General features: G+C 42.1%; 1 protein-coding gene across 3 annotated transcripts in view; it reads right to left on the bottom strand.

The window, feature by feature from the left end:
- Positions 1 to 4,073: 4,073 nt before the first annotated feature.
- The window catches only part of TRIM24 (tripartite motif containing 24), a 144,633-nt gene continuing 120,897 nt past the window's right edge, over positions 4,074 to 27,809 (bottom strand). For all 3 annotated transcript variants that reach the window (XM_048830993.2, XM_048830978.2, XM_048830968.2), the window contains 6 exons: positions 19,616 to 19,784; positions 18,644 to 18,957; positions 14,006 to 14,138; positions 12,989 to 13,063; positions 9,478 to 9,627; positions 4,074 to 4,838 (listed from right to left, as the gene is read on the bottom strand). In XM_048830993.2, the coding sequence (XP_048686950.1) occupies positions 4,629 to 4,838; positions 9,478 to 9,627; positions 12,989 to 13,063; positions 14,006 to 14,138; positions 18,644 to 18,957; positions 19,616 to 19,784 (1,051 nt within the window). In that variant the 3' untranslated portion in view covers positions 4,074 to 4,628. The remainder of the gene's footprint in view (positions 4,839 to 9,477; positions 9,628 to 12,988; positions 13,064 to 14,005; positions 14,139 to 18,643; positions 18,958 to 19,615; positions 19,785 to 27,809) is intronic.

Here is a 27,809-nt window from a genome sequence, read left to right as displayed (position 1 = left end):
GCCCCTGGAACAAGATGAAGTCTCTACACTACCCACCGGATCGGCGGGCAGCAATCGATTTATCGTGTCTAGTCTAGACGCAATAAATCGCTCCCGAGTGCTCTCCTGCTGACTCCTGTACTCCAGCTCTGTGAGAGGCGCAGGCAGAGTCGATGGGGGAGCGGCAGCAGTCGACTCACCACGGTAAGTCGATCCAAGTACGTCGACTTCAGCTACATTATGTAGCTGAAGTTGCGTAACTTAGATTGGATTCCCCCCTGGGCTTAGTATTGGTCCTATGCCACAAGATGGCCACTAAAATACATAGGTCCTAGGCCCATCTTGGAGTACCTGGTGTTGGGCAAGTTGGCGTATTTACTTTACAGCTGGAAAAAGGGGGAGGGTGTTTTTCCTTCATGAGTGGAATATGGTTTTTGCCACGGCAACCTGGCTTACAGCATGTACATACTAATCAAGTACAACATTCCTTCCTCAAGGACCAAATACTCCCATCACTGGGCCTGACCTGTAAAAGCAAGTTTCACCTACCTCACCTTGCCCTCACAATGGGGCTTTCGGGTGATTGTTCTGGCCCTTACATTTACCTCAATGTTTAGAGCTGGCTGGAATTTTTCCATTGGACACGTGCCAGCTTCTGTTTCTCCCCTCAGCAATCAGGGACCCTGGCACAACACTAGGGCTCCCTCCCCTCTTTTTTTAAATATAACTTCCACTAATGGATATTTCTGTAAGACTGGAAGTTGTACAGAGCTCAATTAAAACAGCAGATACAAAACAGGGTTCAATACAGCGGAGTCAGAACCTGGGTGAAGGGGGCAGCTTTCCCGATCAGGCCCACAGAGGGAGCAGTGGCTGCATAGCGGTGGTGGGTTTGTATGCTGGAAGTCTAAAAACTATAGTGGTTTTTAAACATTCCAAAATCATTCATCTTTTTCAAAATACCTGCATTTCATTACTGTGAAAACTAAAGCTTCCCTTGGCTGTCACAGGCTGGGATAGAACGAGGCTCATGGACACAGTCAGTGTAACCGCAACCATTTAGAATTTTTTTAATCATTAGTGTGTATGGGCGTAAAATGTAGCATTTATCAAGGGGCTACTGCCTCACTTCACCTCAGTCTCCTCTCCACACCGAGAGACAGACAGTTAGGAAGTGTTGGAGATGAGTAAGCTACTGTTACCTTGCTAGTGGATACTTGCCCCACTATGGGAATACAATCTTGAGATAATGCATCATGATATGAGGGAAGCACTCCTTGCCTTAATTATGCCACTGCCTATGGAGAATTTGGGCAGAAATTAATATTTTTTGCACAGAATTTCCTTTTCCTCCACAGAAATGGGATGCTGGCCACTAGAGGGGCTGGGAGCTGCAGGGTTTCCTGCAGCTGCAATTCTCAGGAGACAGGTTGATTCTCCCTCTGGGCAGGAGGGGGCGTGTGCTGCCAGTGTCTGAGGTGGGCGTGCCACAGCTGGGCTCTGGGGGGATGAGGTAGAGAAAAGGAATTTCCTTAAAACTCTACTCCTGGGGAATTTGTGTGGGTCTGTAATGTTACAGACAGAGTTGCTGATAGGCATTTTGGTAATTAAAACAGGCAGGATTATAGGGTGTCATTTTGACCAAAAAAATTGCAGAACTTTAAAATACCAGTGCAGAATTTTTTGGCACAGAACTCCCGCAGAAGTAAGCACATGAAACATGCCCAGTTGTATTTAGAACAGACATGGTCAGTCTATCCTCTAATCCCCACAGCCCAGCTTCTCTATTTTGTGCCTGTAGTGTTGTCTATGCCTGCTCACATAGTCTTTATCCCGAGGCTTGTTGTGTCGGCAACCACGGGGCAGGGGCCTGGCTCCAAACACTAGTTGTTTCAATACAGCTGCACCTAAGTGTATATACATCTAGGAACAAAGAACATAGGCCATACTTACATGATGGGGAACTTAATCCTAGGAAATGGACTCTGAAAATGATTTGGGGTTGGGGATGGATAATCTGTTGATTGGCCATGAGCTCTCAGTGCAACACTGTAGCCCAAAGAGCTAGTGTGCTGCTGGCTCCATAAACAGGGGAGTAGAGAGATTATTTTACCTCTATACTTAGCACTGGTGCAACCGCTGCTGGAATACTGTGTCCAAGTCTGGTGCCTACAATTCAAGAAGGATGTTGATAATTGGAGGGGGTTTAAGAGTCAAGCAAATGATAAAAAAACAGACTTATGGAACTCACTCACTGTAAGTCATATCTATTTTACTTAGGGATGACTTGATTACAGTCTCTGCATGGGGAACACATCTAGTAATGGACTGTTCAGCCTAGCAGAGAAAGGTGTAACACTCTAATAGCTGGAAGTTGAAGCTAGACAAATTGAGCCTAGAAGGTGTACATTTTTAACAGTGGGTAATCTACCAAGGGTCATAGGAGATTCACCATCACTGACCATTTTTAAATCAACATTGGCTGTTTCTCTGGAAGATCTGCTCTAGGAATTAATTTAAGGAAGTTCTATGGCCTGTGTTCTACTGGAGGGGTGACCAGATGGTCTCTTCTGGCCTTGAACATTAGTAATTTCCTCCCCACTTCCTGTGCCCTCCATGGTCATACCAATTTTCAAGCTGGCTATGCCTCTGCACATTATATCACATGGGAGTGGAGGGTGAGGTGACTGATATACAGTCATGAAACCTCCATGCATCTGAAGAAGTGGGGTATTTTACCCATGAAAGCTTATGCCCAAATAAATCCGTTAGTCTTTAGGGTGCCACTGGATGCCTTGTGGTTTTGGTGGATACAGACTAACACAGCTGCCCCCTGATACTTGTAAATTTAAAATCATTGATAATTCACTCAACTCAGCACCCACCAGCAGCAGCCCTACACTCCACTCCGGAGAACCAAAATAAAGTAACAAAAACAAGCAACTGTTAATCTAAAACCTAAACTAAATGTTTGACAGTTTTTCTGTAGGTAATTTCCTAGATTTTTTTAAAATAGTTTGTTTACTTTTAGCAACTCCCCTTACATATGAGGGGGGTTTAGAACCCCCAGCAATAGAATACATACTGCTAGTGGGGCCCCAGGGTACCTCAGCTGGCAGCAGCAGAAGGTTCTTATTCCAGAGCGGAGGTGACCCTGCCTCTGCCTTTTTTCCTTCTCGCTTCATCCCTGCTGCAAACTTCCTAGTATTTTATAATGAAAAATGGCAGGTAACCTACAGCTAAAGGGGAAGTACCAGCCACCCTTCTACTAAGGCAAAGACGACTTACCTGGCTATAATGCTCACCTTCAGTCGGTTTCTTCCCCTCACTCCAGAGCTCTGCCACCAAGTAGTCATCAGTGATTGTGGCCAGCCTCTAAACTCCTGTGGTAACGATCATGTACACTGGAGCAGCAACCTATCTATCTGTTTGCTTACCTGCAGTATCGGTGTAGACAGCTACCATAGTGCCCCACAAATGGGAATAGTTTGGCTACGGCTGCCCTTATGAAGTTCAGTTTCCACATAAAACCAACCTGAATTAGGGCTTTTAACTGGTCTGTGGAGCACTCACAGACAGGTGCCTTTGAAAGGAAATTGTACTTAGGTCAGTGGAGCATCAAAGAGAACGGCTTGAGAAGGGAGCATGGGTTGACATATTTCACAAACACTGCCACAAGAGAGCTAGTGAGGTCAATGGCAGGGAGAAGGAGGAGAGCTGAACAACAGTGTCTCCTGCTTTCCAACTTGAAGAGGTATTGCTATAGTGATGACTCAGTCATCCAGGAGCGATCACCATGACCACCTCTATGAAAGGAATGAGAAATCCAAAACTGTATTCCAAAGATGACATTTTTAGAAGTTCAATAAATTGTCTAAACAACCCTAGGTACAAATAATTATTCCTTCCTTGCAACTATGCCATTAACTCCTATTAGCACATGTACATTGAATCTGTCTTATCTTGTTTAGAGGACATTTCAGAGACATTTTAGTGCATCTCATTGCAGTAATGCATAGTGACCAAGAGAAATCCAACTGCTGGGATGAGAGGAACAACCTTTCTCACCTATAAAAACACCCCAAACAAATCCCTGATTTTTTAAATATATTTTAATACAGCCCCCCCTTTACATTTTAAATCACCAGTAACTTCTTTGGGGGGGCAACTACACTTCCATTGTACCAGTCAGTATCCTAGGACAACAAATTACACCATGTGCTTTCATGGCTTGGGGTTAAGTACAGTACAAAACTCAAATTCTGGCCAGCCACATGCCTTTGGTAAAATTAATGTCTGGTGATATTACATTTTCTTGAAACTGAGAAAGTCACACATTGAATTCATGTAACATTTTAAAGTTTAATTCTGTACAAATTCTTTTCTTTAAATGAATTTGAGCAGCTGTTGTTCCAGACTGCCGTTTGAATGACGTTCAACATGTAGGATGTAAGGACTGAACTTCAGAGAACAGTCTCTCCAAATGCCTTGATCCCTGGTAGATTTCTGTTTGAGGGGGAAGGGTATAAAGTCTAGTAAACATCCACAAACGTACAGGTCAAAGTGGTCATGACTTTTCCTCTTGACAACTGACAGTCGATAAATATTTGTTTAGTTTTAAAAAATTCATTCCAGTACATGCGACTCATTCATTTAAGCAACTGGCGCTCCTCTCCTTTGAGGCGTTTTTTCCGGGGCTGTACAAAATCATCATCAGAGTCATCACTAAATTCTGGATTCTCTCTCTCACTCCGACAGTAGGGTTGTATAGGGAATTCTCTCTCTGGATAAAGGGTCTTTAGGAGTTCTTCAAAGTAGGCTTCAAGTTTCATGCCAGCATCAGCCACTTCTGAATCAGGCTGTTGGGTGAGTTTACAATAATCAGTGCATCATAAAATAGTTTGACACTTATAGCACCCAAAGAATCTCAAAGTGAAAACTACAAAAATCAAGTAGCAATAAGACACAGACATCTCTGGGAAATGGGTGGCAAACAACCAGCACACAGAACTCTGCAAAAATCAGTGGTAGAGGGGAAATTTTGGCCAAGGACATCACAGCTAATTCCGTCTCTTACAAAATGGACATAAAATCTAATGTTCAAGAACAGACAAGATCATTGGTTTAAGATCTCCACTGAAAAACCTACTTAAGAGATCATACATGGTACAAAGTTTAGCCACTTCAGAAATGGAAGGGTTGGGTCAATTGTGCCACTAAGACGACAGAGTATTTTGTACCAGATACTTTGACTGCTATGCTGCCATTTTTCCGCCTCTCTCATATACACAGCAGAATATAAAATGTTACTGACATGGATGATTATACCTTAGGACACTAACCAGCCCCATGGTGTTTCACATCAGCAGCCCTGGCCAGTTTCCTGGTTTAAGCAGAGGCTAATAGCTAAAGCCAGTTCTAGACAGGTGTGCCTCCTTCCTGCCCTATCTGGGACATTTATCTCTTCCCCAGGGTTCCACCCCTCACTTCAAATGAGGAATCAGCAGATGGCTAACAAAGCCAGCAGTGGCCAAGGAGTTCTTGGCATGGCAGTCAGAAGCCACTGTGTACTTAAGAGGTTGACTGAAGGGCAGGACAAGGTGGGTGGGGAATGAAAGGCTCACTACTCATTGAGAGGTCAGGGAAGGGAGGAAGGGCAGTGGAAAGGATATTATTCTGCAGATAGGAGGCAAAAGGCAGAGAGAGAGAGAGAGAGAGATGTAAAGAAATATATAACTGTTAAATAAGCGTGCATAATAATGGTATATGTAAAAGGGAATTTTTCTGTATCTGTCAAGATGACAGCTCTCAAAACTCTGCTAAAACAACTTTAAAGGTTGTAAAAATCAGAAAGCTGGTTTGTCTCTTATCTCCAGTGTATCTCTTATCTTGGTTCGTGTAGATAACAGGGCAAAGCAAACCAGACAAGGTGTGTGGTTTCAGAGTAACAGCCGTGTTAGTCTGTATTTGCAAAAAGAAAAGGAGAACTTGTGGCACCTTAGAGACTAACCAATTTATTTGAGCATAAGCTTTCGTGAGCTACAGCTCAAATAAATTGGTTAGTCTTTAAGGTGCAACAAGTTCTCCTTTTCTTCAGACAAGGTGTGAGATTTACTAGCCAGGTGAAGATCTTGGACTAGGGAGGATGGATATTAACTAGACAGAACTAGCGAAGTTCAAGGTCACAAGATGAAGATAAGAATAAGACATACAAAAGCAATGAAAAGACAGCTAGATTGAGTAAGAAGGACGGTAGCAATGGTTAAAAAGACAAGAGATATCAATTAGAGTTTTTGAAGGATAAGTAAAAGATGTACTAGAGTTACGATGGTGTGTATATGAAAATGTTTAGAATAGAATGTTGACAGATAAGGAATTTTAAATAATCAGTGTCCTGTATACCTGTACAAGGTATAAAGGACATGTGGAGCAATGCAGGACCCCTACCAGACTGGACCAGAATGGCTCTGATGAGAACAGAAACAGACTACCAGTGCCCCAGGACTGTATCCTACTCTGATCTGCTTTACTTATGCTCTATACTTAGTTAAGGTGGTAATATAGTGTCCTAAAATGTTGTTAAAGTTTTCAACTAATTAAGCTTAAGTAACTGGTGTGGATTGTGCCTTTCACCCAACAGAAGAAGCCATATTAAAATCTGCTCCTATCCATTTCCATAGAATAAATGGTTACTAACTGTAACTGCACTTTGAGATGTGATGCAGATGTGTATTCCAAGTAGGTTTGTGCACATGCTGGAGCCAGAGACTTTTGCCAAGCAGTAGCCGTAGAGCAGTGGCGCTCACGCTTCATGCCTGTAGCCCCTCCCTTGGCTATATGAGGCGACAAAACCCCATGTCCCCTCAGTTCTTTTGCACAGAATGCTAGGGGAAGATTGATGCTGAGGGGATGGTGGGTGGATTGTGGTACACACGTTTGCATCCTATCTAGAAGAACCAGAGTTACAGTAAGTACTTGTTTAGTCTTCTTTCAGTAGATGCAGATACGTATTCCAAGCAGATAACGAGCGAACCCCATCTGGAGCGAGGACTTAGCGTCCACCTGAGCAAGGACTGCAGGACTGCTCTTCTGACATTAGTGTCTGCTCTGGAAGAAGCAACGATTGCCTAATGATCTGTCAAAGTATACACAGACAACCTTGTGACCACCCGACAAATGTCCAATATGGAAATGTCATTGAGGAACACCACCAAAGTTGCCTGTGCTCTCGTCAAATGTGCCCATATCTGCTGAGGACACGTAACTGATGCTATTTCGTATGCAGTATTGAAGTGAGAGGTTATCCATCTAGAGATGGATAACAGAGACCGCTTGACCCTTCATATGGTCTGCATATGATACAAACAGGGCAAGGCGAAGCACAAAACTGTTCCATCTTGTTCAGATAAAAGGCTAGACAGCATCTAACATCTAGTATATGGAGGCATTGCTCCTCGGGGGAGGAATGCAGCTTGGGGAAAAATACAGGCAAATACACTGCCTGGTTCAAGTGAAACTGAGACCAATTTGGATACAAAACTTTAGATGTGGCCAAAGCATAATCTTGTCCCCGGAAAACTGCGTTTAAGGAGGACCAGCCATCAGGGCCTGCAACTCACACCCCTTCTGGCACAGGTAATGGCTATCAAGAATGCAGTTTTCTGGGACAGGAGGCAGGAAGCAAGGGGCTTACATGGCGGCCCCATTAGACCCACTAAAACCATGTTCAGGTTCCCACAAGGGGACCAGCTCTGTGACCAGAGGATGCAGGTGGAGTAGTTCTTTCAGAAATCTCATCACCATGGCATTGGAGAAAAACAATTTTCCTTGGACAGGCAGATGAAATGAGATTTCAGTCTTCAAGGACCACTCGTGGCTCAGGGAGAAAACCCAGTGAGATGATCCATGAGATGGTTCTGGACCCCTGGTAAGTGGACAGCTATTGGGGTGGTATCATCTGATACAGACCTGTCACAGGTTGATTGCCTCCAGGCAGAGTGCTCTGTTGTGGGCTCCCCCCTTATTTGTTCACATAGTACATCACAGTAATATTATCTGTGAGTATGTGAACCACTGAATGCCTGATTCAGTCCCAGAAGGCACAACGTGTTGTGGATGGCCCGAAGCTCCACACTGATATGAAGCAAGGTCTCCTGTTCCGACCACAGACTCTGCACCTCCAGCGAGTGCAGATGTGCTCCCCAAAACAGAAGGGATGTGGTGGTAACCACTGATTTGGTGGGAGAGGGCCGAGTGAAGGGGACCCATTGGCACATATTCAATGGTGACTCACACCAGTGCAAGGACTCCAGGACTGATGAATGAAGGTGAATCAACCTGTCTAGAGAATACAGGGCAGGGCTGTAAACCATCCTGAACTACATCTGAAGAAGACAAAGGCGTAACCGGGCAAGATGGACCACCTAGGTGCTGTTGGTAGTGGTACAGTTCCCTGTTCCCATGTGGTCCAATAGGCTCAGGCACTCATGGACTGTCGTGGACAGCTGTGATTGCAAGCTGAGGCACAGCTGTGGAATCATCTGGAAGTGACTGGTCATCAGGAACACCCTTGACCTCATGGAATCTAACAGGGCCCCAGTGAACACTATTTGCTGAGTGGGGGCCAAAGTCCCGAACAGTCAAGAAAGTGTAGTATGGTATCAATGTGGGCAAGAACCTCCCCTCTGGAGCCTGCAGCAACCAGTCATCAAGGTAAGGAAAGATATGGATTTCTTTCCTCTTCAGATATGCCATGACTACCACCATGCATTTGGTGAAGACTCGGGGGCGCAGCAGAAGAGAGGCCGAACGGGAGAATCACGTATTGAAAGTGGCAGTCTCTTACCATGAAGCAAAGATACTTCCTGTGACTCGGTAGAATAGCCACATAGAAGTAGGTGTCTTGAAGGACCAGAGCTGCAAGCAAGCCATTTTGAGACAAAGCAGGGAGGATAGATATATACAACAAACTAGACTAAGATATAAACTCGTGAGGTTGTGAAGCAATAACTGCATAGAGCTCCAACTCCAGCAAATGGGCAGTAAGAAGGAACTGGGGGGGTTTGGGGTGCCGCCACCACATATATCCAGGGGAGGAGTGACAGGCCCGAGGCATGAATGCCATCCCTCTACAGGTACTGCTAGGCAAAAGGCTCTGGAGCGTGGGGCACGCATACACCTACTTAGAATACACATTTGTATCTACTCAAAGAAGAATTAATGCATATTTAATCCTGGTGTAATAACAATTAAACCAAACTGTTTGCTACTGCCTTCTTTCCCTTCTTCCTTCTATGGAACTGTCTCTACTACATACTAATCTAATACAAAAGTAATTTCAAGTGAAATCTATAACTTCATTGAATAGGTCTTATAACCAAAGCAAGATTAATTCACAAAGTTATGTCATTTGCATCAAGAAATTCTACCACCTGCCACAAATTCTGCTTTCTTGGAAATATATAAGCTTGTAAAACTATACGGTTTTACTTTTCTGACCTCATTAAACTCAGCACAATTTTGGAAAATCAGTCTGAAATCAGCCACAAAATCTTCAGGTTTCATATACAGTGGATGGTTCACTTGCAGTCTTTTTTTGATTGTTGACAAGTCCATAGGCTTCTTTATTATTTTGTAGTATTCAGGCACCTAAAAGAAAAAAATCATCAATTCAATCAGATATCTCTCTCACACAGACACACACACACACTTTTAATCATCATTTCTAGGCAAAATACTATTCAGTTTAACTCTTGAAGTATAGTTTTAAGATGTAAACATAATGCCTTCTTCCTTGAGCCTGGCTCCCTGTGAGTAGCGAGACACAACTCTGCTTACCTTTATGATAAGATAAAGGATCTATTTGGATTTATTTCTACACCGCTAAGGCCTGGTCTGCACTACAGACATTAGGTCGACATAAGACAGCTCACGTCGAAATACCTGTGTAAGTGTCTATACTACAATTTTTCTCCCACTGATTTAACTTGCGCGCTATGTTGACCTAATAACTCCACCTCAAGGGCTGTAGCGCTTAGGTCGACGCAGTGTCTGTGTAGACACGGCATTGCTTACATTGCCTGTTGCTGCCTTTCACAGCCCTTCCGCACCCCACAATGCCTCGCTTGCATTGGTGCAAGTGCTCCTGGCGAGGCCGTGCACCGCCAACAGAAGAAGCATAGTATGGACACAAAGAACGGATGTAATTACTATGGTTGCTGTGGGGCAAGCTAACTTAAGTCTATTTAATTTTGTAGTATAGACATGCCCTAAGTGTTCTCCATACTACATTAAATGAAAATGGCAAGACTAGTTAAAGATGCATTTGAGGTATAAACAGCTATCTATCTATCTATATATATTAGTACCAATAAATGATTTAAACTATTACTTCAATCCTTTCACCTGTGCAGCCAGGCTGTTGTCATAATACAGTGGTGCCCAAACTTTCCTGCTCTCCCGCAGCCCTTACCAGTAATGGAATCTGTCTGCGTCCCCCTCCATTACTGCACAGTTGGCTCAGCAGAGAAGCTTGGGCTGAAGGCAGAGCTGGAGGCTGAACTGGGGCTGGGGGAGGACCTGGGGCTAGAGGTGGAGCGGGAATGAGGGCAGAGCTGGGCTGATGGTAGAGCAGGGGGGAGCTGGACTCAGGGAGGAGTGGAAATGGGGGAGAGTGGGGCTCTTTCCCCACCCCCCATGGGGGCTGTCCCAGGCCCCGCCAGTGCGCACCCCCGAATGTTCCTCTGTGCCCCCCAGTGGGATGCGCCCCACAGTTTGGGGACAACTGTCTTAATATATGGGGTCCAACTGTACAGGAGATTTACAAATTTAGAATAGCTTTTCTGAAACTCATGTCATGGTTTTGAACTCCCGTATCTGACAACCTGCTCAGGCAAGAACTAAAGTGCACTCAAGGTGCGTGGGGTGATTTCCCTGCTATCCAATAGAATAGAACCTGTATTTCAAATTCTGATGGTTCACAAGATATTGGACCTAAAAACCTGTGACTGATCTAGGTTGAGTATTGTAAGGACTCTGCCTCAGGAGGAAGAGCAAATATTTTTGAGGCAGAGGTTTTTTATTTTTTAATACAGTAACTGATAGAAAGCAGCTCAAAGTGTTGGAATGTTAGAAGCAGTCTGGAGTGAAATCAGTGGGCAAAATGCAGCTGAGGCTCTCAAAAATAAAGAAATGTAATGTATCGTATAGCTACTGCCATGTATGCAGGGCACATTTTTGTTTAAAAAAATGAGTTTTCAAAACTATTTTTCAAAGGGATTTAAACCTCAGTGTTCTACAGTAGAAGTACTCAGTAATATTTTACATCTTTATGCATCTCTTCATCTCCTCCTTTTTAAATATTGATTTTAAACAAAATCAGAAATTTAACTCCAAAAATGAGTCACTGTTTCAATATCTCCACAATAAAAGGGTAAGTTTCCTTTCACTTAGATCTGCCATTTTACGGATACATCAGTGCTTAGCTATAATAGCAATAGGCACCATAGATGAACCGCAGATAGCTGCAGTTTTAGAACAGAGGAAATACAGCACAATATTTGACTAGATGAAAAAGTGGTTCATGTAACTTCACTTTAAAAAAAGTTAACTTGCCTTACAGCAACATGAAGTGTTCCAAAGATGCATTTCCTTTGTCAAACTGAAATAAATTATCAGATTAGCAGCTTCCTGTGTGTGTTTAATTAAACATATGACACTTTAAAAAGAAGATAGAGGGTACTTAAGGCATGAAGGTGCAAATTTTAAAAGATGTAATTTTGTATGCTCCTGCCTGGCTCCTATGTACAAACAATGAGCGAATCCTGACTTGCATGTCAGCAGGAGATGTGGATAAAATTCGGTCTTTAAAAATTTTTTCTTTAATCTGTGTGTAATTTTTCTCTCTCTGCAATTAGATGCAACAATTAGAACAGCTAATTTATTTCACATTCCAGATTCTTATTTATGAACCAGAAGCCATTCTTTTCTCCCCATCCACCAACAATCTAGGCAGATCTGTGAAGAATTTTAAGATGTAGTCCAAGTTGTGGAGTTAAAGTATGTGCTTGTACTACTGACATTACAGAAAGAGAGACTTCTCTTAAGGCTCAACTATACTTACAACGGTGCAGCTATAGTGTTTAGTGAAGACTCTACCTATGCTGATGGGAGAGCTTCTCCTATTGGTGTAGGTACTCCACCTTCCCACAAGGTGGTAGTTATGTCATAGAATGATAGAATATCAGGGTTGGAAGGGACCTCAGGAGGTCTTCTAGTCCAACCCCCTGCTCAAAGCAGGACCAAGCCCCAGTTTTTGCCCCAGATCCCTAAATGGACCCCTCAAGGATTGAACTCACAACCCTGGGTTTAGCAGGCCAATGCTCAAACCACTGAGCTATCCCTCCCCCCTGGATAGGAAGGTTTCATGTCAACGGTAGAAGCCTTCCTATCCACATAGTGCTGTCTGCACTGGGGATTAGGTTGGCATAACTATATCACTCGGGTGTGGAAAATACTGGCATACATTGGTAGCGTAGATCAAGCCTCTCCTTCCATTTTGAGTTCACACAAAAAAATGCTTCACTGCTGTTAAATGTAAATAGCACCATTCATTATGCAATTCAACGATGTGCTAACTACCACTGATTTCAAAAGAATGCAGCAACACTCAAGATGAAGTGGGAAAACCAGAAGTTAAGGGTTAAGTCATGTTTCATGCATAAAACACATGATTTTTAAGATGTAGCGTACACTTTATAGTAAAGTTTGTTAATTTACTGCAATTGGTAACTAAGTCTCACCTTAATCTCTGCTCGGATTCAGTGAGCACAGAAATTCCATGCATCTAGTATCAACCTTTTACCGCTATCCTACATTTTGATATTTGTTACATTAAATATCTGGAGTAGATTACTCTTCTGATGATGGATTTGTTACCAGTAACGCCCACAGAAGTGCTGGTGCCAAGTGCTCTGACTCTTTTATAAGGCAAAAATGACAATGTACATACTGTAGGAGGAACTGGATCTTGAAAAGCCAGGCTCATTTCATGGCAGTAGAGGTACAGCAGGAGCCGTTCACACTTCTGTATATAGGGAAAGACAGAATGCCTGTGTATTAGAGAATGCTGCGATTTTACCTTTAATAATTTATTATGCTAAAAAATTCAGGCAGACGTTTAATACTTCCCTGCCCCCCCAAAACAAAATCAAGCACATCTGAAAATTTCAGACAGTCAGTAAAAGCAAGTCAATCATCATTACCAAGAAGCCTAATTGTGTTTTTTCCACAGCGCCATCCAAGAGAGTGCCCCCCCTGGCTGCAGTTCTGCCTAGAGTGTCTGGTGCTGCAAAGACTGCAGGGTGAGAAGCACACCTCAGCTCTAGTTCTCCTTATAGTAGGAGCCTCCATTTTATACCTATAGACTAAAGCTAGAGTGCAGAAAGCCCCTTAGAACCCAACATTAACTAAAATTACTAATCTACTAATACTGGGTAAAATACAAAAACCAAGAGGCCCTGGGAAACAATTTTTCCAGAACATTAGGTCAAAGAGACTGAGCCCAGGTTTCTGTTCGGCACACTGCCACAGTTGGAAGGAACAGAGGTGGCTTTTATAGCTTCACCTCTAATATTCAGAGCCACAAAGGGAGAACACAACATGCAGACCCTGCTCCAGAGGCTGCTACTAATGCAACTGCGACACCAGAGCACCTCCCAATATTGGGGATATGCAGCGGCCCGCCAAAAAATATTTTAGACTTCATAGTGCTCTATGAATGAAAAAGAGCCTTCAGAATAGGCCTGTTCCAGGTGTGGGAAACCAAGGCAAAGATATTTAACTTCTTACTCAAGACAACTGAAGAGCACTCAGTGATTCTTGGTTATATTTTAAATGTACAGCCAAGTTCTCAGAGCTGTTTAGAAATCCTCCAGTGAACTCTTATTACTACCACCAAATATATAAAAAGCAGCATTTACAAAACGACTGGACAAGCAGACTGGTTGAATGAACAACGTATCCTCACCCGCCGATCTATTGGTGCCAATCCCATATAACTTTCTAGTTTTCTTTTTTCAGAGCTCTGATTGGGATTATCACAATCATATTCTACTTCCGGCTTCGACAAGTCCCGACAGAACGTGCAAATCCACTCTCCTCTAAACAAGGGGAAAACAGATATATTACTCCGGGCACCTGCTAAAGTTTCATGGTCTTCAACGGAGGGTTTCCAAATGCCTTTGGACAAGTTGTTCATTTCTATTTTCTTTTTGGACTGTGTCAATTTTTTTGCAACCACCAAAAGGAGGGATAATGATGGAAAAGGACATCTCTTTGGAAGAAAAGCTCACTCATTCCTGAAATTTTTGGAATAGTTTTACACCAAAAAATAGCATCTATTTCCACTAGTTTTGAAACCATTCATATGGGTTGACAGATTAAATTCAAATTTTAACAGCAGGTGCAGTTGCTGGTTAGGAGGCAATTTGAAGAAAAAAGTACAAGAGAAAAGGAGAAAAAATTAAAATTTTGGGATGAAAAATGGAACAGAATAGGCAGAGTGCAAAACAAATTCAGAAACCACAAAAATAGAGCAATGGAGAGGTTGGGACCTGTGGGAAGTATATTTTCTCATTAGAAGTTAGCCTATAGGCTATAGTTTTCTATTCTTAACAAAATAACTTTTCAGCTTTTTTTTTCCTCATCTCAGTTATTCTTGAGAGAAAACTCTAAATGGCAGGGGAATAATGGTTCACAAACTACTTTTGCTAACTACCCTTCCCCCCCTACCATTAGTTATGCCCTCAAATACTTGAGCAATCCTAGCGAATGTTTGTGGTTTAGTAAAATTCTTTACAGAGACACCTGCATCTTCACAAATAACTACAATATGGCTGAATTGTATTAACTTGCTTACAAGAATGAATAAAGACAGAATTCAGCTATGATTGATTGTGAAAAGTACAGTATTAACATGCATGTATGTACCACATATCTGATCTAATAATATAAACATGACCTCCGGCATTGGGGTTAGTTTCAGGAGCAAGTTAAAATTACTTTTGACAGTGAAACTTGTTAAAGCCTACATCAGAACTACAAGTCCTCCAGAAAAACAGACATACATCCTGTTAGGATAATTAAAAGATTTCTAGTTTCTCCTAGGCTAGCCTGAGCCTGGAGGGTAATGAGTGACTAACTCTTTTGAAGGCAAATGTCAGTTTGTTTGCTTTTATTTTGAGAATTAACAACTACTTATATTTTAGTAACACCTAACCACCTGTAACAGAGGGAGCCTGTGCTAGGTGCAGTACGGAGGTATATCTGGGTCTCGGCCCATCTCTGAGACAACAAGAAACATTTGAAGGATGGAGGAAGGAGATATTCAAATACATACAAATCATGGCAGAAATGGATCCTGAGCACAAGAGAATAGTAGCCTTAAGGATCAGTATGGGGAAGATGTTCCATTCACTGAAGAAAGCATAAATAAATGTATTGAAGGCGTGAAAAAAAAAAAAAAATCAAGGCTGGCATTGTTGGTAGAGTAAAAAAAAGTCTGGTGCTGAGGGATGGAGTTTTAAGACCCATAAGGTCTAAGAGTAACTCGCTGATATACTGCATAGTGTATATACAGGTAACATATGAAAAATTAGAAACCTGCTAAAATTATGTTCTTAAAATGTGTGCCAGGCAGGACAAGATACTCCACCCAAGACAAAGGAATGTGTCTCCAAGGTAAATCAAGACAACTGAAAATGTATTTACATAAAAGGTAAAGAAAGCCATCAAGCTAACAAGGGGAGGAAGCAACCACCCAACTATCACTACTAGGGAAGGAACTAGCATGAAGTCTTCACCAGACCATGTTGCATCTCTTCCCAGCAAAAAAAAAAAAAAAAAAAAAAAAAAGAGAACTTTACCAGAGAATACATTTCACAGGTTCACTGGTCTATAAAGAAGGGGGAGCAAACTCAAGTTATCTTTCACCTGAAGAGACAAAGGAACCAAGCACTCTGTCCAGGACCCTTCACAGATCTCAGAGTCTGGTCAGCCATGCTGGAAAAGAGACTTTGTGAACAAGAGAGTCTAATTTGTTAAATAAGGTTTTAGCCTAAAAAGCATATTTTTACTTTTATTTGCTTGTAACCCTTTCTACCTTTATTCCTTACACTGGGTATCACTTAATCCTATGTTCTTTTGTTAAATACACTTGTTTTACTTTTACGATAAGCCAATTCAGCACTGTTTGAAGGGAAGGGTGTGTTAACCCCAGTTAAGCTACCTGCCTGCAGTATACTGTCTCTTTAAAAGAGCAACAAACCTAATAACTTCTCTAAGTATTCAGTAAGAGGGCTGGACACTATAGGGCAGTGGCTCTCAACCTATTTACAACTGTGGGACGTATATGCGACCCACAGTGTATTATGTGGGCCGCATCCAATACTACCCGTATGGCCCTGAGGACGTCACATGGGCCACAGCTGTGTGTTGACTGGGCTGCAGGCGGCCCACAGGCTGCAGGTTGAGAACCACTGCTGTAGGGAGACATCTCTGGGGAAGCTGGGGTTCACTCTCTTACCCACAAGGCAAGGTTTGGACTGGCAGAGAGCTGAAGAGTTTGCTGGCAAGGCATACGAGCTTGTGTGTCTGGGAGCTGTCCTACAGCTTAGCAGCAGCAAAACTCACTTGGTGAGGCTAAGATGGGTAACACAGTAATTCACAGTAATTCACAATTCTCTGAATCCTAGCAGCTTTTCACACATATTTAGCCATGAAAAGAGTACGTTAGGGACACGGTATGACAGCAGTTTTGGTGGAGTGAAGAGAACAGATGTCAGATGGAAAGGGATTCAAGACAGAGTACAAGGAGAGCAATTCAAGGCAATGGCTGTAACAGCATGTTCAGGGTGAAGGGCTGCAAGTAGGAGAGGCAGTTGGAGTCCAGGGCAACTATTTTGAAGGGAACGGACCAGAAGACAGTAAGGAGCAAAAGGGACAAAAGAGGGAATGAGGGAAGGTTGACAGGATGGGATGGGGCTGAGGGGCAGGTTTAGAGATGGGAGTTCAAGTGTGAAATCTCAGTATCGGTGACGGTACTGCTCAGAGTTAAGAGTACTGGCCACTAGTATTACTATGCACTTTACAGATTTGAGCCCCACTTGGAAACTTTTTTTTGCTCTTTGCCCCATTGAATAAGCTCAGCAAAAGCCACAGCCAAAGAAAAGTTGAAACTTTAGAAAGATATTTCTGGAATGTTTAGAAAACCCAATAACTGTACAATGTGACATGAAAACAGTGATATTTTCCTTTACACTGAGAGGACAACATTTAACTAATAAAAAACAGTTGTTATCCATCATATTCATACAGTCTTTGCTTATGCACAGAGGAAACAAAATTGTAGAAAGCTGTTATGGTCAGCAAAATAACAGTGCTGTATTTAAAGGAAGACAGCCCCATAGTTTGGAGATTCAAAAGGCACATATTCGATGTGCATAGACTAAGTACAGTACTTGAATATAACTGGTATTTCAAAGCCTGATGTGCTACTAGCAATCGTTCTAATCAAAGCATGTAAGCAGAGCTGACCAGCGTAAGAAACTGTAAACTAAACCAGTATTTAACATTTATATCAAATCACTGAACGCTGACCATCTTATGGTAAACACAAGGATGTTCAATATTAGCTTAAGTCTTATCCAATGCTCCTATACCAGAGTGTCACAAAAATTTCATTTTTACTCTGGCAAAGCAGCTGACACCAATAATAAACTTTAGAAATACTAAGGATACGTATCTATTTTCAAACATTTATACTTAATAGAAAAATGGATTTTTAATCTTCTGATTGTTCCAACTGGGCTGAGCAAATTGCACAGTTGCCTTCCAACAAACCAATTAAGGCCTATAAAGATTAGTCTTGCTTCTTCTCAGTGCTTACTGAGGTAGTTTTAAAAATATTATGAGCAGACAGCAAGCACTGTGCCCTATGGCTGATGTGGCCCCTGTTTAGAGCTTTTTCTTTAAAAGAATTAAAAAAAAAAAAAAAACAACAACAACGGTTTGCTGTCTTAAAGGATTCTGTTTAGAATGGTGATTCTATGGCCCAATTTTGTGGCTACAGATAATAATAGATGGCCCAGATATAAGCAATCTTGCCAAGAAACTGCAGCATTTTATAATAGCTTTTGCAGCAGCACTAGTTCAGGTTACACAACTCAAATTTAGTTAAATCCTGGTTTTCACCGACTCAAACTTTCTTAGGGCTTGTTTACACGTACAGAGTTGCAGGGATGCAGCTGCACTGATGCAGCGACACCGCTGCAGTGTGTCTGGTGAAGACGCTGTATGCCAATGGGCAAGAGCTGTGTCGTCGGCATGATAAAATCACCTCCGCAAGAGGAGGTAGCTATGTTGGTGGTAGAAGCTCTCCTGCCGACATAGTGCTGTCCACACCAGTGCTTATGTTGGTGTAAATTATGTTGCTCGGGGGGTGGTTTATTCACCCCCCTGAGCAACATGAATTATGCCAACATAAGCTGTAGTGTAGAGATAACCTTAGAGTTATCTTTTGGGGCAGAAAGGTCCTGTACTTGGCCTCACAACCCAAAGGTGGTTTCTTCTGAGCAAAGTTTGGCAAAATTCATTTGGTCATTTTTACCTAGGAAAGTTCATCAGTGAAGGGACATGACAAGAAAGGTGGAACACTTTAGGGCATTTCTCACAACACAGGAGCTCCCCTCCATTCTGACACACTGCACACCAGTCCTCATTGGGGTCATCCTCTTTTCTGCTGTCTCCAATGTGAGGGGTACCCATCCATGCTGTCTTCCCACTGGATGTATTCTCCTGAAGTATCCCTGGTCGGTCACCTGTGCTATCTGGAGCATCTGTTCTTAAGACTGTTTTGTCAGAAGTGGTATTGTGACTGCTATCCAATAGCAGTGAGGTGAGTATGCTTCTTGAAAAGTTGGTCTGTAGGAAAACGCAAAGATGCTAAGATACATCTAGATGCCAGGCTGTCAGGTATAATTATCAATGCATAAACACATTGAAAATAAAAACATTACTTTTTTCACATGTATTGTTAGTCATGCCCCTTATAACCTCTACACAGGAATTATCACTGTTATGGCTTCAGCCAATTTAATACAGCAAACTAGTATAACAGGACCCAAGTAGGTTAGCTCTGACATTTAAAAAACTGCTTCCAATAGAAAACTATAATAATCTTCCAGTAGCAAATAGGTCTTGCGCTCCTAAAGTTGAGCATACGCATTAGTAGTAGCAAAATCTCCAAACACCATGTGAAAGAATTTACAGTATTTATAAGATTCCCCCTACCTCCCAGATCCCCACAGACTATGGCAGTCTGATCATGTCAGTTATTCAGTCATCCCAGTTTATTAAGAAATATAACTTGTTTTGGAATCTCACTTCATCCCTTTTTTTAAAAAAAAAAAAACAAACCCAACAAAACACACCCACTAATAGATTATGTGCTTCCCTTAAAGTTAACACCTAAGAGTAACGCTCTAACAGAATATTTGTAATTTATTGTATTTCCAATAAACGAAAACACCCTCCCCAAAACCCAAACTCAGAAGAGATTCTTTATTATTGTTAATATTACATTCCGAGGCCGGGATTCTTCATCTGTTTCTTGCTTCACTATAACAATTGGGAAATCATAGTTCTCGTGGGATGTACCAGACTCCTGTTTAATCCTGATTGGCTCCAACATGACAACAGGGACTCTGTGTGTAGAATCAGCTCCTGGTGGCCTGCTGGAGGAGCCGGAGCTATAGAGGATGAGAAGAGGCAGAAAGAAGAGAAATGAAGTTGCTGGGCATCATCTGCACCATTCAAGAGAGCACAGTGCTTTCAGAAAAATCACACTTCTTGTAGTGATTAAGACTCATGACCCTGGAATACTACAGTATTTTCCATTCTCTACATTTTGAGGCTACCGCACTACCCACCATAGAACAAAAATCTTCAGGTTTTTTAAAATAGGATAGTAAAAGGGGAGAAATGCTAATCTAATCCTAGGACTGCAGAATTGCTCAGAGTTTTATTTTCTATAGGTCAGAGGTTTGGAATACAGCATTGGTTTGTTTAGGTCCAATGGTGAATGCACTTTTCTCATTAAACTCCACCCAATACAAATTTTAACAAAACCTAAAAAATAGCAATATTTTGGGAAGTTTTTGAGAGGAGAACAGTTACATTTTTGGAGAAAGCAAGTGTCATTCCAGCAACGTCCACTCAAACACCACACACTGGACTATATCCAGTCAGGTCCTTCCCTCAGAATCAGGTTCCCATGTCACTGCTTTTGTGCATAATCATAACAAAAAGAGAAAGGACATCTTAACCTTAAATTACGATGGAATTTCAATTTAATTCAAAACATAGGAGACTGCACCCTAAAGGAGAAGTTACTTACTATATACAGTAAGTGGAATTATTTGAGATGTTCTGTCCCTACGGATGCTCCACACAAGGATGTGCATTAAGTCCATGCACTCATGACCAGAGATTTTTCAGTTAACAGTGGCCACGGGTCTGCACCTGGGCTGTATGCCTCCTCGTGCCTCAGTAGGACAGCCTATAGGAAGGAGTAGATCCATGCTACTCCAGTTCCTTCTCCACTTTTGAGCATGGTAGGACTCCAATGCAGAGGGGAAAGGAGAGTAGATGGTGGAGCACCCATAGAGACCTAACGCCTTGAAGAATTCCAGGTCCTGCCCAAAATAAGTAAACTCTCCATCTTTGAGTTATTGTCCCTATGGGAGCTCCATGTGAGGAAACACCCAAGCAGTACCTCAGTATGGAAGAGAGGGTTCTGAGGAGGTGGATTCAGTAGAGCGTAGAATGGCTTCAAAGGCCACGTTAACTCTGGAAGCAGACACTAAAGCATATTGTATTAATATAGATAGAATATATGGGTCAAAAGTGTTAAAATAACCCAACTTTAAACAATTATAAACACTGTTGGAGGTTTCTGCCGTTAAAGTCTGATCCCATTTCCTAAAAGACAGAACAGGACAAGCACACAATAGGGGAGAGAAAACAGCAGCAAAAATAAAAAAAAATGCAGGTTCTGTCTCCGGAGTTGACTCTTACTTGCATCCTCACTGCTGGAAAAAACAGGTACAGCACAGTCTTATCAGCTACTTTCAGACTGGCAAACTTGTACCAGCATTGGGATGTTTAGGATATTTAGCTTCCTCTTTCTAGTTGTAGGCTTACAGCAGTGTTGCAAAACAAACAGCCCTGGTGAGCTAAGCCAGGCCCTTGGACAGAAAGAAAAAGGAGAGAGAAAATAAAATAAGTAAGATAGGGAAGGAAAAGTATATGTGGGGGCAGGAAACAATGTCTCTCATTCCAGGTGGTGGTTGGGATTCCGATGGAACTGGTGGTGTGGTGATGTTATCTGGCTTCCTCTCTGTGGCCTGGTCAGGATAATGAAGGCCCAGAGTTCCCAGAGAAGGTGGGGGTGGCAGCCAGATGGTGAAGCTTGCTCCAATAGCCAATTTTTCTCCCAAAGTTTCTCTAAGGACCCCAGAAGGGAAGTATGGATGGACAGTGTTCCACATTTTCAGTTTTTACCAATTTTCAGCAATAAAGTATCACTTATTTTAATTAAAGGAGTTCAGTTTTTACTGATTTACACCCGTTTATCAATCCACTCAATTTTTAGGGGGGGTTCTTATTTTTGTTAAACACTAACTTTATGTGATTGTTGTGTCCTGAAGCTCTGAGACTAAAGCAGATCCGCAGTATAAAACACAGAACACATGCGGCGACGGTTGGAAAATCAAATTGGCTCACAAGTAGATGCTGGCCACTTATTTCTTCACATCTGTTTTAGTTTGGCACTGAATTTAAATGATCAATCCTCCACAGATAAAGATAGAGAAGGTAAAAAAAGATAAACATGGGGCAAAAACGCAAATCTATGCCTGAATATCAACAAGAAAAATCAGTGCTTAGAAATTTGCAAGAAAAGTAAAGGTGGGAGTGAAGAGGATGCATTACGCTCCAAGTACTGCAGCATTGAGGTCAAGGTCAATGCTCACACTGACAGAATAAAGAAGCATATCAAGAGCAAGCAACACAAGTAGCTTAAATAAGAAAGTGAGCTTTGGTATAAACAGTCAATATCTGGAGCTTTCACCAGGGTTTTAATGAAAGAGGACACAGCATGAGTGTGTGCATGCTCTGTTTCGCTGGATAACCGCTGTTAATTGCAGAGGGGCCTATTGGTGACTTAGTGCAACAATACTGTCCAGCAACAAAAACCCTTCCTAATGCAAACAACCTCCCTCGTAAGTATCTGAAAGAAAATGATTCTTTAGTATCTAAAACGATGGAATGAATTGATGGAAATTTGGTGTCTGGTCTGATTTTTGACAAGTCTTCTGATGCTTTGGACCGTCCGATTCTTGGCCTTTTGGTTTTTTTATTTCAAAGCGAATAAACCCGCATTATTTTGTGCCGATGGGATATTCATCCCCTCAGCCGACAGCCACTTTGTTGATGCAGCAATAACTGACATGTTTGACATGTACCAAGGGACTTGGGAAAACAGGGCCACAACTAACTTCCTGCATGGCTAAGTTTGCACGGGAGATTAAACTCAACCAGAAACCAGAATTGCTATTATTACCTGTCCTGCTCATCTGACTAACATTGAGCTGCCAGCAGCTATTGCTACAGAAGAAATGAAAGACATGAAATCTTGCATCATTGCATGTGGGGCCATTTTCAAGCACGTGAACAAGTTGAAGGCTTTGTTTTACACAGTGCGAGATGAGTGACAAGCCGACTGCCGATTACCTACTCCTTTTGTGCCACATTGGTGGATGAACTTGTACTTTGCTGCCTGTCATATAAACAACATATGGACTGTGCTAGTGCGTCTCCTGGATCATCCTGAGTTTTTTGGTTCTAAAGCAGAAACTTGGAAGAGACTGGCAAATAACCAAAATAACTGTGTACCAAGGGGATGACATTCATTGCTGAAAACTTGGAATCACTGTGTGACACAGAAAACTCTGGAGTTTCTCCAACTACTGACAACACATTTGCCCCTACAGATGTTTACTGGATCCTGACAGCCAAAATCTCAGCAGAATGGAGCACAAAAGCTGCAGAAGAAACAGCATGAAAACCCAGATGTTTCTGGAAATCCTTGCAACACGAGAACGTCAAAAAAAGAGTTCAAAACCTTCAACACAATGCTCAGCAAGGAATGGGAAACCCAAAGTGTTTGGTGCTGAAGGCTCGTTTTGGAATGTCATCCAGGTGTTACACCTCCTTCCTTAAGGTGAATTTTGCAGCAGATTATGGCCATTATGCCAGACTGTTTCCACCATTTGCCACTAAAGATGAAACTTCAAGTCTGAAAGGGGAAATTTACAATTTACCTGAGCATACCTAACCCTGGCTATTTGAAACTCGATGTGCTGGCTTTTTGGAACAGTCATCAAGACACACTTCCCAACATCAGCGAAGTGACATGGCAAGCTTTGATTGTACCCCCTGGATCTATTGGTGCAGAGTGCTTATTTTCAAAGTTGGGCTACCTCAAAGACAGCACAAGGGGCTCAAAATGAGTGTGGATACTTGGAAGAAAGTTATGCGAGTGTACACAAACCAGGATTTCTTGAAAAGCTATTAGCTCTGACAGAGACCAAAAAATACCTTTGTACATAAAAAAGTTTCAGTTGTACTGTAGTAAAATGTGTATATTATGAACTTTTTTTGTTTTTCTTTTTTCTTGCTTTTTATTCTTTTTTTTAAAACTGATTTTATCCCGGTTTTAATGTTTGGAAAATAAACACTGAAAAATTCCTGGATTTCTTTCCTTTTTACAAATAAAAACTGAAATCGCGGAACACTATGGATAGGCTAACCCATTCTCCTCCTCATTTTGCCCACTAATCAGGCCTAGTTTTCGACACATCGATTTTGGTCCATAGAAAACAAGTATGGAACTGGAAATCTAAGGATGATCTTAACACAGTCCTTAATTTGGAATCTCACTTTTGCACCTTTTCCCTTCAACTTTTGTTATAAGTTATTGTGACATCTTATGAACTTAAACTCCTTTTTTTTCCATTTGACCTCACATTTAGAGTAAGTTTGTAGGTCCATACATCATGTTCTGAGAACGTGTGAACAGAAGACCAGGTGGCTGTCTTACAAATGTTCTTGATGGGTACCTTTCTGAGGAATACTATGGAAATGGATTGAGCCCTAGTGGAATGAGCAGTGACTTTAAGAGGGCGTGTATCCCAGAGGACTCATAGCATGTCAAAATACACCCCAAAACCCATTTAGATATTCTGAATAGAAATAGAATGATCCCTCATCCTCTCAGCAAAGGAAATGAAGAATCTAAGGAAAACCCTAAAGGGCTTAATCTGGTGAAGGTAGAAGGCCAGCATTGTTCTTTTCTATAGGCTATAGAGACTGGATTATTCCCTGGAAAGGTAAGGCTTGGGGTAAAATAACTGGCAATTGAATATCCTGACTGATTTGGACTTCTAATGACACTCTAGGGAAGAAACAAGAATGGGAATGCAACGTAGCTTTGTCTGGATAAAACACTGTATATGGTGGGTCAGCCATGAGGGCTTCCAGTTCCCCAACCATTCTGGGCAAAGTCATTGCCACAAAAAATGAAAACTTGACGGACAGATGCAGGAACAAGCAAGTTGCCTTGGGCTCAAAAGTGGGCCCTCTTAATGTGTTAAATGGCAAATGGAGGTCCCTTGGTAGAGCAGGGTCCTGCACTGGAGGAAACTGATTAAGAAAGCCGTTAAGAAATTTCACAGACTCCGATTCCAAGGCCAGAAGGGACCTTTGTGTTAATTTAGTCTGACCTCCTCCTGAATAATACAGGCCACTGAACTTTTCCAAAGTAATTCCTAAAGCAGATCTTTTAGAAAAGCATGCACTCTTGATTTTAAAATTCTCAATGAAGGAGAATCCACCACAACCCTTGGTAAATTTTTCCAGTGGTTAATTACTATTAAAAATGTATTAATTCCAGTTTGAATTTGTCTAGCTTCTACTTCCAGACATTGGATTGTGTTATTCTTTTCTCTACTAGATTGATTAGCCCTAGATTGAAATATTTGTTCCCATGTAGGTACTTATAGACTATAAATCAACTCACACAATAACCATCTCTTTGTCAAGCTAAATAGATTGAGCTCCTTGAGTCTATCACTATAAAACATGTTTTCCAACCCTGTAATCATTCTTGTAGCTCTTCTCTGAACTCTCTCCAATTTACCAATATTATTCTTGAATTGTCAACACCAGAAGTGGACAATATTCCAGCAGTGGGTGCACCAGTGCTAAACGGAGGTAAAAAAACCTCTATTCCTATTTGAGGTTCCCTTGTTTATACATCCCAGGATTGCATTAGTTCTATAGGTCACAATCACACGGGGACCTCATCTTCCTGGCAGCTCCAGTGGGCTTGGGCTGGGCAAGGGGCTCCTCTCCCCCGGCAAGTCCGGGGCAGGTCTGCGCTAGGGCTGGCGGGGACAGGCGCTCTCTCCGCCGCAGCAGGTCTGGGGGAGAGGCATCTCTCATCAGGCGTGCGGCTTAATAGGCAGCTGCGTAGCCACACAGCTTAGAGGGGACTTAGACCACAACCTCCAAATCTTTCAGAGTTACTGCTCCCCAGGATAGTGTTCCCCCTCATGCAAAGACAGAACTACATTCTTTGTTCCTAGATGTATACATTTATATTTAGCTACGTTAAAATACATTGTTTGCTTGCATCCAGTTTACCAAGAAATCCAAATTCCTCTGAATCAGTGACCTGTCCTCTTCATGAATTACACACCTACTCAATTATTGGGCCATCTGCAAACCTTATCAGTGATGATTTTATGTTTTCTTCCATATCATTGATAAAATTGTTAAATAGCATAGTACCAAGAACCGATCCCTGTGGAACCCCACTGAAAACACATCCGCTCAATGACTATTCCCCATTTACAATTACATTGAGACTTATCAGTTAGCCAGTTTTTAATCAAGTTAGTGTGTGTCAAGTTAAATTTATATTGGTCTAGTTATTTAATCAAAATGTCATGGTTGTAGGATGTGCGAAGAATTAAGCCTTGTCTACACTACAGGGGAAATTCAATCTAAGCTACGCAATTTGAGTTACCTGAATAGCGTAACTCAAATAGACGTAGCTTAGATCTACTTACCGTGGGGTCCACACTACGCGATGTCATCAATTCCCCCCAGTCTTCTTGATCCGGTAGAGTACAGGCGTCGATGGGAGAGTGATCTGCAGTCAATTTAGTGGGTCTTCACTAGACAAGTGCTGAAAATCCTTCATTTGGAAAGTGGAATGCTGTGATAGCAACTAAGTGACCACTGACAGAGCTCTGGGACAAACCCAGCAGATTTTAGATTCAGACGGTAATAGAGAATGAACATAAGGGAAGATTTGGAAGGAGATATGGGGTTTTGGGCGCATCAAATCTGGCAATATTTCCACTTCTGCAGGTACCAGTGATAGGCCTGCTCATTCTGGAGAGACCCGGTGATGTCAGACTGTGCCAGGTGAGATGGTTTCTTCAAAGACTCCATATTCTTCGAGGAGTTCTTCCATTTAGGGAAGTCCAACAACAGTACCAACATCTTAGCACTATGCCCAGTGGGAGACTCACTGATAGCTACACCAGGACATGAGGTCTCCCTAATCCCAGGTCCAAATGAAGACTTTTCTCTCTCCTCTTAGTCTATCGGGGAGTGAGGTCTCTTATGTTTGGCAGTCTTCTGAGAGACCAAATCTAGCTCCTGGTTTCTGGAATTCAGAGCCAGAGCACATGAAGTCTCTGGAGTACTCTGTGGGGCTGAATCTGATGTACAAAATGGGAAGTTGGATCCCGCAGGTCTAAGGGAGCACTCCATGAGGAGTAGTTTTAAATAGTCTTCCCTCAGTTTACAAGATCTGCTCTTGAATCCTGCATCTGGACAGGATCTGGGCTTCTGCAAGGGAGTGGAGACAGCTCGCATTTCCATCACTGAGGGGAAGGACCTGTGGCAGGTCTAGCAAGGCTTGAATCCTAGGGCCTTGGGGCATAACCTGCTAAGCAAGCCACTGGCCAAGACGACCTGAGGACAAAAGGACCTGACCTTAAACAAAAAAAAGGAGTGTGGCACAGGAAGGGGAGGGACAGAATAGAAGCACAAACCCTGCTAAGAAACAAAAACTAAAAGAAGCTACTAAGAATATAAAGAAGCAATTGCCTCAGCTAGATAGCAGACACTACACAACTCCATGTTGAGCTATGGGCAACTGAGAAGGTATTGGAGTGGTGCAGGTCCGCTCCTTCCTACATGCCCTCATACCCGAGTACACAGAGGCATACTATAAAGGCATCGACCTGCAGACACTGCTAACAGAAAAGTCTCTGGTCAAGAGCATACAGGTGCATGCACATCACATGGAGCTCCTACAGGGACAATCTCTTGAACTAAAACTTATTTATTTTGTGAGAGTAGATTTTGCAGATATCTAATGTAGTTCAAAATTTATGTATAAATAAAACTTTTAACTTGGACCTCATAAGAATATACGGACCCTTCATGACTTTTACTATATAAATAAAACAACAAGAAATATTCTGTTAAAAGTATCTGAACTTCCACTTCCAGCAGCACGAACATATTCTCTGCTTTTTCTCAACATGAAAAATTAACTCTATATTAATTGTATGCCCTGATTTACTGGAACACATTAACAGACCTGCTCTTCAGACAGCATTGTCTAACTATTT

The sequence above is a fragment of the Caretta caretta genome, chromosome 1 (genome assembly GCF_965140235.1).
Source record: "Caretta caretta isolate rCarCar2 chromosome 1, rCarCar1.hap1, whole genome shotgun sequence".
Taxonomy (NCBI): Eukaryota; Metazoa; Chordata; order Testudines; family Cheloniidae; genus Caretta; species Caretta caretta.
Note: the sequence above shows the minus strand (reverse complement) of the source record. Positions and strands in the feature narration are given on the sequence as shown.